At 39.4% G+C, this 12,211-nt stretch overlaps 1 protein-coding gene across 3 annotated transcripts in view; it reads left to right on the top strand.

Moving 5' to 3' along the window:
* The window catches only part of ANKRD44 (ankyrin repeat domain 44), a 309,633-nt gene that overhangs the window by 284,512 nt on the left and 12,910 nt on the right, over positions 1-12,211 (top strand). For all 3 annotated transcript variants that reach the window (XM_044381322.3, XM_057303669.1, XM_026492270.4), the window contains exons 19-22: positions 2,244-2,331; positions 3,363-3,480; positions 4,917-5,133; positions 6,440-6,527. In XM_044381322.3, the coding sequence (XP_044237257.1) occupies positions 2,244-2,331; positions 3,363-3,480; positions 4,917-5,133; positions 6,440-6,527 (511 nt within the window). The remainder of the gene's footprint in view (positions 1-2,243; positions 2,332-3,362; positions 3,481-4,916; positions 5,134-6,439; positions 6,528-12,211) is intronic.

Genomic DNA, 12,211 nt, shown 5'->3' with positions numbered 1-12,211 from the left:
TTGAGAGGGCAATTGTTTGTTTGTTTGTTTGTTTGTTTGTTTGTTTGTTTCAGATCCTGGAAGTCCTGTGAGGAGCAGGAGCCAGGATGGATAGTAGAGGTTTTGGCACAGATAGTTGCGATTACAGTTGTGGCCTTTGAGCAACATGAAAAATGGCTGTCACTCACAGCCAGGGAGAGACTGAGCTGGTCTGAGACAAAGCTGGAGTTGGCAGGGCACAGCTAAAGGAGATGTTAGCCTCCTTTTGCTGAAAGGCAACTGGGGAAAATGCCATGTGTGGGAAGCAAATGAGAAGTCTAGTTTTGCTACACTTTTACAACAGAGGGGAATTATAATTCCCTGAGGGCTATTAGCTAAGTTCAAAAGGCTACTGCAAGCCACCCCACACCCTGCCAACAAAACCAAACAAAAACAAAACGCTGCCTTAGAAATCGGTTTGTTCTCCAGCATACTTAGATGATTTTATTCTTCTTCTGCGTAGCCAAAAATCAGACATCTTTGGAACTATCATGACTGTGAGTATTTAAGGAATAGCAAATCGATAAAGAAAGAGGAAATCAATGAAAATACACTATACCTGCACTTTCATGACTCCATTGTCTGTAGTGTTTAGCTGTCAGTCCTCTGCTAATCATTTCCTTTTAAGCATACATTGAATTCTTGCATATTTTACCAGTGGTAATAGATTTGATGTAATTTTTAAAACAAAAAAACAAAACAACAGCAACAGCAGTATATTGCCTGTACTCAAGGCCACAAAATTTCCTCCTGAGATACATAAATGGAACATTGCTGAATGAGCTGAATGCAATGGTCTACACAATGTGGGCATTATTCCTGTAGTTAATTTGAGTTGTGTCGATGAATGTGAGCTAATTCTAGTACGCGTTGTCCCTGGAAAACATGTCGTTGTTAAATTAGCACCTCTCACGACTGGCATGCAATAAAAAGAACTGTAAAACACAGCTCTTAAAAGAACCTTTATCAACTAACATAGCTGCATCTATTCCCCTCTCTCTCCACAGCCGTAACGAGGTAAAAGCAATGTGTTTTATGGTGTTCTCATTGTTCGGAAAGGAGAGAAGGTCACATTTGGAATTTTAAACATATTTTTTCTCATCCTGTTCCCTCAGTAGAAAGCCATGTTTTTTGTAAGGCTGTGGGTTCCATTCAACAAGCTGGAGGAAAATACCTTAGCCCAGCAGATTATCATCCCAGGAGGCTTGCTTCCCAGCCCTGGAGGCACCACCACTCCCCGAAGTAGCATCTTGCCTGGAGGGCACTAGGGCACGAGCTTGTATTTGGCCCCAGCCGGTCAAGGCCAACGTTAGGGCCAGCTTTTCTGCCTGTGGGCAGCCCCCACTAGGGTAAGAAGGGGCAAGGGGAGGATGGGGCAGCCCCTGGGAAGGGGTGAGGCAGGCACCCCCGTCACAGCTCTGTCAAGGACAGAATGGAGGGGCTGGAGGGGACGGGAGGTGGCAGCCACTTGAGACCCCAAAGGTGGAGAAACCAACCGTGCGTGGGCTGTAGTTTGAGGAACTCGTGGGCAGAGTTGTCCTGCAGCCGCGGAGGGCGCATCTGTGAGTCTCCTGGGAGGCACTGGTCCGTCAAGAAACAGTAAGCCGGGAGCCTGCCGACACCTTTCTGGTGTGAAGTTTTGCTTCAAGTCACCGCTGATCAATCAGAACCATTGCTCTAATGTCTACCTCCAAATGTAAAGTGACTGGGAGAGAAAAAAAAGGCAAGACCTGTTCTCATCTGCCTCCCTCCTCTCCTCCCCTCTTCCCTCCTCTCCTCCCATCCTATTCTGCTCCCGTTTCGCCTCTTCTCCCATCCTTCTTTTTAAGAAGGGCTGGAGGCAGGCCGGACACGGAATTATACAGAATTGGGTGACTCTCTTAGAGGAGCACAAAGACTAAGCTGGGCGTTCGGGAGAGGTTATCAGTCCCATAGGAGAAGGTAAAAAAGAACATCATTTTTCAGGAACAATCTCTCGATACAAGAACCAGGAAGAAGTTAGGTGGGGACCAAAGTGCCCTGATGGGTAGAAAGGGGAAGAAGAATTGACTAATAACACAAACACTGGGGCATGATGTGCCCAGCAGCTAGCACGAACTGGAAACCTGGGGATCGCTGTCAGCAGCAATTGAAAATGACTGATTTAAAGTCCAAATAGATTTCACTTTGGAGGGATATGTGTAGTGCTGGTCTGTTAAAAGAATGTCCATTATTTTCTTTTTCAGTAATTAATGGTCACACGCTGTGTTTACGGCTATTACTAGAAATTGCAGACAACCCAGAAGCAATTGATGTGAAAGATGCCAAAGGACAGTAAGTGTTCTTAAACCGGGACTGGGGTTGGCATTTCAACCACAACAGGTAACTGGTTAATTTTGTTAAACAGCTAGGAGGGTGGAAGGCTGAATTCTACTTTGGGGTATATATTTGGGTGAAAGTCATGGTTGAGAGCCCTAGAATAATGAGGGGACTTTGTGCTAGAGGACGTATCCAAGAAAAGAATGGGAAGGGGCGTATCTTGATGACAAAGAGCCAACTTTTTATGTCTGTGGCCAAGAGTCCTGGCCTTTCTTTCATTTGTTTCTTCTTTGTATCCATTTTTACCCTCTTCTGCAGCTGCTACATCCCCATTTTTAAAATTAATAATGACAGTAGGACAGACCTCAAGAGGTTATCTCTATCATTAAAAAAAAATCCTTTGTATTTTTATCATTTCTGAGTTTGTTTTTCCAAAGTATTTTCTGTTAGCCCATCCCCCCACCTAATCTTCCCTTACAATAGGAAATGCAGTGCAGAAAACAAAGCACGAGTGACTCACTCCAGCTACATGAATTAGTGTCAGAGTTCCAATGAGAACCTCACCTCCCAGATCCCAACACTGTTTTTTCCTCCAGACTTGTCAGACTTTTCTTTACAGCAATGAAGCTTTGATCAAATAAAATCCTGAGCAGAAGTTCAACATAGAAAACTATGAAAGCAGAGCTGCACTGATAGGAGCAAGAGGGTCTCCTACATAGACACACTACCTACTCAGTGATTATTTGGTGAATGCCACACAGTTTTGAAAATGATGGGATTAACATGGACAGTTTGAGAAGGAGCCTTCCCCTGTCACACCTGTATTGATCATTCCACTGACACCATTCCAGGTGGCCTTCAGAGATCAGGGATGGAGATAGCTTGTTCCGTGCAGCATATAGCAGACTGGGACACTCGGAAAATATTAAGCAATTGTTAAGAGGAAAGACAGAGGGAAGAGAGAGGTGTCCTCCCTCTGGCAGTGATGGGTTTTGTTTGTTTTCCCCGATCTTCTTTTTAAAAGCCTGATTTATTTCTCCACCTAGAACCCCACTGATGCTTGCCGTAGCGTATGGACACATTGATGCTGTTTCATTGTTACTTGAAAAAGAAGCCAATGTAGACGCCGTTGACCTCATGGGCTGCACAGCTCTACACAGAGGGGTATGTGCACCTGTCTTCCTCCGCTCTAGTGAAGCAATTTTGTAGGGAGCTTGTTTCCTCCTTTTTTCCCCCACATATGAAGTTTTAGTAAAAAGAATGTTTCCTAAGATACGTAATTAATCTCAGTCAGTCAAAAAGAAATTACAGGGGCACCTGGCTGGCTCAGTCGGTAGAACAGGCCACTCCTGATCTCAGGGTCATGAGTTGGAGCCCCATGTCGAGTGGAGATGACAAAAAAGAAAGAAAGAAATTATTTTGCAAAGGTAAAATAATGGCACGTACTTTTAGGCTCTGCTTTTCAGATCTCATGTTAGATTATGATAATAGACTCATGAACACCTGCTGTTGGTAGAATTGGTTCTGTTTTGTGATTATACGCACATCGTAGAAAATTTGCAAAAAGAAAAAAATTCTAAGGCTCAAAGAAGAAAATCACAATCACCGGTAATCTTACCTCCTGGAGATAACTACTTTTTGGTGTATGTATCACCAGTCTTTTTTGCTGAATATGGATTTGTTTTGAATTTTAAAAAGAGAGAATACTGAAGATGCTATTTGGAACCTGCTTTTTTTTTCTCTAAGTAGATCAAGGACCTTTTTCCATGTCACTAAATATTTTTCCGTCCCTTTCTTTTAATCTCCCATTGTGTGCAGGAGGTATAATTTATTCTGATGATTACCTAGTTTTCAGTAGCCATGCTATTTCTAACTGTTCTTTATTACAAATGTTGGCCCATTCGCCACCTGAAATACGTATCCTGTGACAGTTGCCCACCTGAAGTATGCATCCTGCTGAAATATGTATCCTGTGGATGATTCTTCATACACATCTGCTGAAATTTTTTAAAAACATGTCAAACTAAATGAAACAAAAGCAAATAAAATTGCTATTTGGGGATGGTGCTGAACACTATGATAAATGGAAAAAAGAATGCTAAGCGATTAATATCATAATCATAGTTCTTATTTTTTGAATATTTCCTGTGGGCAGAGCCACAGGCTGGGAGCCTTTACACGGCTCATTAGGCCTCACGACAATCTATGAGTCATTATTACTGTTCCCACTTACAGGTGGATAAAGTGAGGCACAGAGAGGTAGATAGATTTGTCCACGTTTTACAAGCAGGAGCCAGGATTTCACTTGCACCTTCCTGATTCTAAAAGCCGGTATTTTCTGCTCTGTCATGAGACCCTTCAAGTTTATGTTTGGAGAGTCTAGAGAGGTTTCTGAGATGCTGGTGTGTTCACAGACTTCTCTGTCATGAATCCCCCTGAGGTTGTCCCCCTCTGCCCTCTGATGTAGGACAGAGTCTGCTTCCCGTAAGGCCCAGGGGTCTGTCCACTCTCTCCGAGCCTAGCCTCACTTAGCCACCACCTTGCTTCCTGGATCTCTGACCTTCTGAGAGTGTTTTGTGTTTTTAATTGCAATGCATCAGATTATGACAGGCCATGAGGAATGTGTGCAAATGCTGCTGGAGCAAGAAGTGTCGATTCTCTGTAAAGATTCCAGAGGGAGGACCCCCCTGCACTATGCGGCTGCTCGTGGCCATGCCACATGGCTGAGCGAGCTGCTCCAGATGGCACTTTCCGAGGAGGATTGTTCTTTCAAAGATAACCAGGGCTACACACCGCTGCACTGGGCTTGTTACAATGGTGAGTTGATTGTCATATGACTGATTCCGGTAGATTTCCTGCCCAGCACCATTGTGGTCTCAGTGGAGGTGAGAACATAGTGTAACGTCGTAAACCGTGGTTTCCAATCTTTCTGAATCTATGATACGCCCCCCCCCCCTTTTTTTAGCTTTTCCCTTCATGGCTACCATGATGCCCTATTTTTGTTAATCACTAACATGTAACTCCTAATCAGAACCTTTGGTGAACTGAAATAACTAATTTTAATCAGGGTTTCTGGTTTACCTGAGTAAACCAGAGATCCTATAAGGAATCAAAATAATACAGCTAAAAACAAAGAAATATGATGTGATAATCTGTCACAGTTGTCTACTAGTAGATGCATGATTTTTTTTTTTTAATATCTTTTTATGTCCTATATCCCCTGTTTATTTAGTTGCCCTTGTTATTTGGGAGATTTTAAATTTTTTGTTTCACTTATTTGAGTAAAAAGGAAAATGCATACTAATTGTAACATAGCAAAAATACTGAAGTGCTTTGGGGCGCCTGGGTGGCACAGCGGTTAAGCGTCTGCCTTCGGCTCAGGGCGTGATCCTGGTGATCTGGGATCGAGCCCCACATCAGGGTCTTCTGCTATGAGCCTGCTTCTTCCTCTCCCACTCCCCCTGCTTGTGTTCCCTCTCTCGCTGGCTGTCTCTATCTCTGTCGAATAAGTAAATAAAATCTTTAAAAAAAAAATACTGAAGTGCTTAAAGTAAAATTGTCTCCATTTCCAAGTTTACTTTCTGGTGTAATTCGGTATGTATCTTTCATAATTTTCCCTTGAGAATAATAAGTAAATACAAATTGTACGTGCATCTATTTTTGAAAACTAGAATCACATAACAAATATTATATAACTTTCTTTTTTTGTTACTGCTTATGTAAGTTTATTGCAGATATTCTTACAAATCAATATATATCAGTATACATTGATCTTTTTAATAGTTGTATATTTTATAGCATGCAGCGGGATAGATGTACACATGTGTGAGTGTGTATATGAGAATTTATTATTTATTCATATTAGATTCTTACAAATGAGGTCCCTTCTTTATCTCTTTCTCTCCTCTAGAACGTATGACCTTCACTGTTTCATTATGTCTCAGATCACCTGTGAGCATAGTTAATGACATTTTGGCATTTTGTTTATTCCATGGAGAATAAACATTCAGCCAGTTCAAGAAAATTCATAAGCCAGAATTCAATATTTAACAATAAAAAAAAAGATTGTGTTGAACAAAATTTCTTTTGTGGAAAGTCTCTAAATTCTTTTGATTCCTTGCAGGTAATGAAAACTGTATAGAGGTACTTTTGGAGCAAAAATGTTTTCGCAAATTTATCGGTAATCCCTTTACTCCGCTGCACTGTGCAATGTAAGTAAAATGCTGGGAGTTAATGGTGCTGCTTTAATTCTTTTAACTATGTACAGAGAGATTGCCTTTTAGAGAAGGGACAAGCTTTTAGACTATAGGTTAAACCAATATATTCCACTTTGCTGCTAATGGCAAATAGGTCTGATAGCAAAGTGTGGTCCCTAGCATTAATGATTTTCCAGGAGCTCTTTGTGGAGTGCCCCGGTTCTAAGGTGGCTCACAGGTCACCTGAGGGAAACTGCATGAAGGGTCGTGGGTAACTAAGAGGCACATTACACCCCAGGTGAAGAGCTCTCCAGATGTACCTCACATTTGTGTACTGAATTCTAAAAATAAGTTAGGGTTAACAACAATATGCCTGTGGATGATTAGGAAGACATTTTATGGCAGGAAAACTTTTTATATGTTGTAATTCTCCATTCTTCATATGTTGTAAATTCTTTTTTGATAAATGTATTTTCTCTGCCATCTCATAGTACGAACCATTGTTTGGAGAATACAGTGACTTGAAGGCAGACTTCCATGGTCAGCCTGGGGGAACGGGGCCACCTGGGGCCTGCGTTGTCTTTGCATTGTCTGTGGGCTTCATATGCAGCTGGGTCATTTGATTGAAAGATATTGGAGGCAAAAAGTGGATGAGTAAAGAGAGTAAGGACTAATGAGTAGGAGTGATTTTAAATCTGGAGGAACAATGTCTTTGTCACTTTGGTAGCCCCCAAAAACCTAACATAACACCTTGCCTGAGTAGTGCACAGTAAACTCCTTCCTGGATGTAGGGGTTCTGAAGAAATGCTGGGGCTCCAGGATGTGTGCCATTAGAACTGTTAAAATGATTAAAGAAGACATTTGAAGTGATACAAACAAACTTTATTTTACACTTCATGAAGAAGACCTCTTGTCCACTTGCAAGAGGTCAGAGAACTGCAGAGAGAGGCAGAAAGCAGGAAGCTTTCACAAAATAAAGAATCAGAAACAGGGAAGAGAAGGAATAAAAAATATCTAATTAGCAAGGGTTACATATCTGGCCTTATTTGAGGTATCATAGGAATGGGGCAATCACCTACGTAACTTAGTAATTATTAATTGGTTAACTGGATGCTCTGACCTCTGGGAAGACGGAACATTTACAAGAACACGAAACCTAAAAGTTCAGGGTGTTTTTGGCTGATGTTGTTCCCCAGGATCAGTGGTGCCTGGCCTACCAAGTAAAAGGTTCATGTGGGATCAGTTTGGCAGTTCTCCCTCCTCCCAACTTCAATCAACCTCTGGCCAGCCAAGAGTTAGTCTCAGTTACCGTTGTCTCTTTGGGTCTCAATCTCTATTTCACAGGAGATGTTGTCAGGTTTACATTTTAGATGGAGGGAGACCACTTGTTAGTTGGCCTATGGCTGCATACACTCATCCTAGAACCCTTGAGAGAACAAACTAGGAAGCAACAGACCAGGAAGATAATTATTAATAGTGAAAGTATTCCTAAGGTTTGCACGACATTTCCTAAACCAGGGTCCCCATGAACCAAACCAACTAGAAACACAAAAGTTAAGAAATAATCCCAAAGAGAGGATACTTCTTTAAGCCAGTTGGCCTATTGACCTACTTATGCATTTATTTACTTGTCAAAAATATCAAAAGGCTTTAAAACACTTGGTCGAATAGGATCATAGGTCTCCGTGCAACAGTACTTACTTAGCCATTTAACCAAAGTGATAGCTGAAGACTTTAAAGATAAATACACATGGAACATTGCATCAAGAACTGGGGATGTACTGTATGGTGACTAATATAACAAAATAAATATTATTTAAAAAAAAGATAAATACAGAAAGTTACATAGTGGCTGAAAAACAAACAAACAAAAAACCATCCTTAGTTCTTTTAATATTAAGAAGACTGGGTTTTCTTAAGTAATTAAAGAATTGATAAAATAGCCTAAAGCACAGTAAATTATTTTGGTAAGACACAAAATCTTTGCTTTTCAGTAGGATTACTTAAAAGGTTAAAAAAAAAAAAAACAAAACCCCAAAACCTTTACTTTCAGTTTCTTATTAAGAGCAGATCACTAATCTAAAACAAAACAAAACAAAACCCTTCGTTCCTTTAACAGAGAGAAAACCAAATTCTAATTTTTCACTAGTGTGCTTTTGATATTAAAACTCATTTTTTAAACTTAAATAAGTCCATTCCAATCTTAGCCAGCTTGACCACACAGAATTCCTTTTCTAAGATTCCTTTTCCACAGACTTTTTACATCCATTCAGATTGTCCTGACTCTTCCCTCTCTTTCTCATTCCAGAAACAAACAAACAAACAGTCATTTTACTTTAGGACAAAAATACTTTCTCTTTTTTCTTACCAAAAAAATAAACAAAGACCATGTCTTTCATACCTTTCCTTATCCAAAAAAATACATTCTACTTTTATTACCTTCTTTTCTTACACAGTTGTTTTCTCTCACTATTATTTCTTAATAGTTTTAATTGATTAAAATTCTTAACTCCTAGAATCCTTAATTCCTAGTGAAAACTAAGAAGTGAGCAATAGTAGATTGTCAGTTACATTAGATTGGCAAATTCATAAATAAATTTCATAATTTCTACAAGTATATTCTTCCTCATAGCACATTTTTCAATGTGGTACAAAAACATGTTTCCTAATGGAGCCAAATATCTGTAGTTCCTCTCTCAAAGGAAGCCAAAAGTGGATAAATCTATGTTTGGTAATAATGTTTCAGAGTTTTATATTAATTGGAAATGATCTAGAAGTCAATAATATCCATCATTTAATATATCTCAGTTTAACTAAGGTTTCACATTACCAAAAACATTTTTGGAAACTATTTTTAAGTACACATACCATAAAGCATAATTATTGTTGAAAAATTTATTTATAAACTTTCATCTTACTTACATCTATTTAATTTACGTATTCTTAATGATTATGTTTAGATCACTCATGAAAATTTCATGAGATATTAAACAGCTAACCATCATCTTAAATTATCTTTCTGGCTGAAATTTCTGTAACAGTGATAACAAAAGCTTATTTGATTTTTAGTAAACCTAGGTAGAATAAAAGTTTTATGTCTGCATTATAAATGCTGTTAACACTGAAGACGTGCCTGTTTTAATTAAACCAACTAACTTAAAACTAGTCCTTGTTTACCAAAGATTAACCTAGATCATGTGAACCTGAAAAACATTTGGGTTAGTTTCTATATTTCTGAGAGTATACTTGACTTATATAAGTGCTTAATGTTCTTTTTTTATTATCTTATTTTTTTTTATTTGGGGGGTGCACAAGGAGAGGGAGAGAGAGAATCTTAATAGGTTCCACACTCAGCAGAGCCCCAGTGCTGGGGCTCAGTCTCACCACCCTGAGATCATGACCTGAGCAGAAGCCAAGAGTTGGATGCTTAACTGACTGAACCACCCAGCTTCCCCAAGTGCTTAATGTTCGTTAAGCCAATTAAATAGAGCTCTTCACAAATTAATTTTGGCAATACCATCTGGAGATAGAAAAAAACATAACATGTATACATAAACATACACATATAGATGGACACGAACAGAGATCTAATAACTTTTGTTTTTAAATTTAGCCTTTACACAGGTATGATATTGCAAACTCACTAGTTTGTTATAAAAAAAAAAATTAAAACCCACAGATCCAAATTGTGTTTCTGGCAAATGGAATAAGTTGAGGTTACCTGCTCAGATGGCTTAAACTTTTTACTAATATTGAGAAAACTTAAGATTTAAAAATTTTTTTTAATTCCAGTATAGTTAATTTATAGTGCTTTTTAAAAGTTTTTATTTATATCATTACAGTCAGTTAACATATAGTGTTAATATTCATTTCAGGTGTACAATATAGAGATTCAACAATTCTGTACATCACCCAGTGCCCATCAAGACTTAAGATTTTTTATTTTCCTAGTTTCCAAATAGTCTCTTTTTCTGGTAAGAATTATCTCCCATTTCAAAGAGATGGCCTAGATCCTAGTTCGTAGAGAAGACCGGGTACATCTCAAAGGCACAGGGAAAGAATGCAAGATCCTCCAAGAAGGATTTTATGATACCTACAAGCCTTTTGAGATGAGTAAGAGAGGTTTGGGGATTGGTAAAAAAGGGTAGGTGAGCTTTTTCTGTTCTTTGAAAACTCAATTTGTAAGGCAAGGAGAGTTGATTTTAATTCCTCAAAAAAAGGGGGGGCTGACCCACTCATCCCACTACATTATCTTTAATTTGCTTCTTTATATCAAGGAGATCTTCCTTCAACTCAGGTAGAAATCAAATGATTCCTTTGTTCTAGATTTAGAGCTGTTTGTTTTGGAATGCCCCCCATTCCCTACCCCTCACCCCCAGGTACATAGTTTCATTTTAGCTTACTGGGAAGCCCTAAAGAAAGTTACTATTAAGCTCTGAATATCAGCTTCCTATTTGGCCAACTTCTGACCAACCATAAAGCTACTTTAAAAAAAAAAAAAAAAAGCCTTTCAGATATCTTGTCAAGTTTCGGCCAGGACAAACTGTAACTATTCCTGGCAATATTGAACAACCATGAATGCAAGATGCCCCCAAAGATGGTGCAAAAGATACTACTTTCCCAAGATCCAGAGCTACCTCCCCAAGATAGGAAAAAAAAAAAAAAAAAAAGGATTTAGGAGGCAGTAGCAGTCCCTGGGAGAGAAAAGGATCAATAACCAATGGGTACCTGAAAATCAAAGTCACAAGAGTCTGATTTTGGAAAGGAAGGGACAATATGAAAGTATACCTTTCCCCCTTGACCAGCTACTGTGGAGACCAGGAAAGCTGAACCTGGTAAGAATTCTCGCCCTTTGCCTTCTGCTGCTGGTTTTCCCAGGTCCTATCTGTAGGCTCCGGAGTGAACAGGGTTTAAAGTAGAGGGTATTGCCCTGGCATCTACCAGAATTTGGCAAGATTTTTCCATCAATTTTAATTTTATTTCCCCTTGACTGTTAGAATAACTGGTGGCAGTTGATTGGAAAGTCCTTTGGCATCTTATGAACACTGAAAGGGACCCATAGAGGGGGGCATTTGAGCTGCTATCAGAGGATTTGCACAAAACCTTCTAGGTCAGTCTTTTTTCCAGTGTCCTGGTGGATTGCAAATGAGACACCAATTTCGGAGCCAGTGTTTTGTTGATGGTGCAATGGGGGAAGCCCAGGTGTTGTTTTAGGTTTCTGGCCTTGGAGCAGTTACAGCAATAAGGCCACTAACTTTGAAAAGACTTGTTTCTGATGCTGTTACCTCTTCACAGTGGAAAGGTGATTCTGATAGAGGATTAGTAACCTGTGAGTACTCAGGTAAAGGAGGCTAGAGGGCAGTAGGAGGAGTCATATCAGTCTTACAGTCTTTGTTTTAGGTACCTCTTGTGTCTTTAATTTTTCATAAGCCTTGGCAGTGAATCTTTCAGTGAAGCTGTTTTGGAAACTTGAAGCTTTTTGGAAGCTTCTGCATAGCAATTAAATTAGGTATCCCATTCTGTTTGTTGATTTGGGGACCCTTGCTTTCAAGTGTACTTCTTAAATGAACGATCTTATCTAACTGGAACATTCCCCATGCTGACCATTGCAATTCTGGGTTGTCTACGTAAGAGTTTGCCATTTTTGTAGGTATCTATAGCCTCTAGGACCACAGTTCGTAGACATAAAATAAGCTGGA

The sequence above is a fragment of the Ursus arctos genome, unplaced genomic scaffold (genome assembly GCF_023065955.2).
Source record: "Ursus arctos isolate Adak ecotype North America unplaced genomic scaffold, UrsArc2.0 scaffold_1, whole genome shotgun sequence".
Classification (NCBI taxonomy): Eukaryota; Metazoa; Chordata; class Mammalia; order Carnivora; family Ursidae; genus Ursus; species Ursus arctos.
Note: the sequence above shows the minus strand (reverse complement) of the source record. Positions and strands in the feature narration are given on the sequence as shown.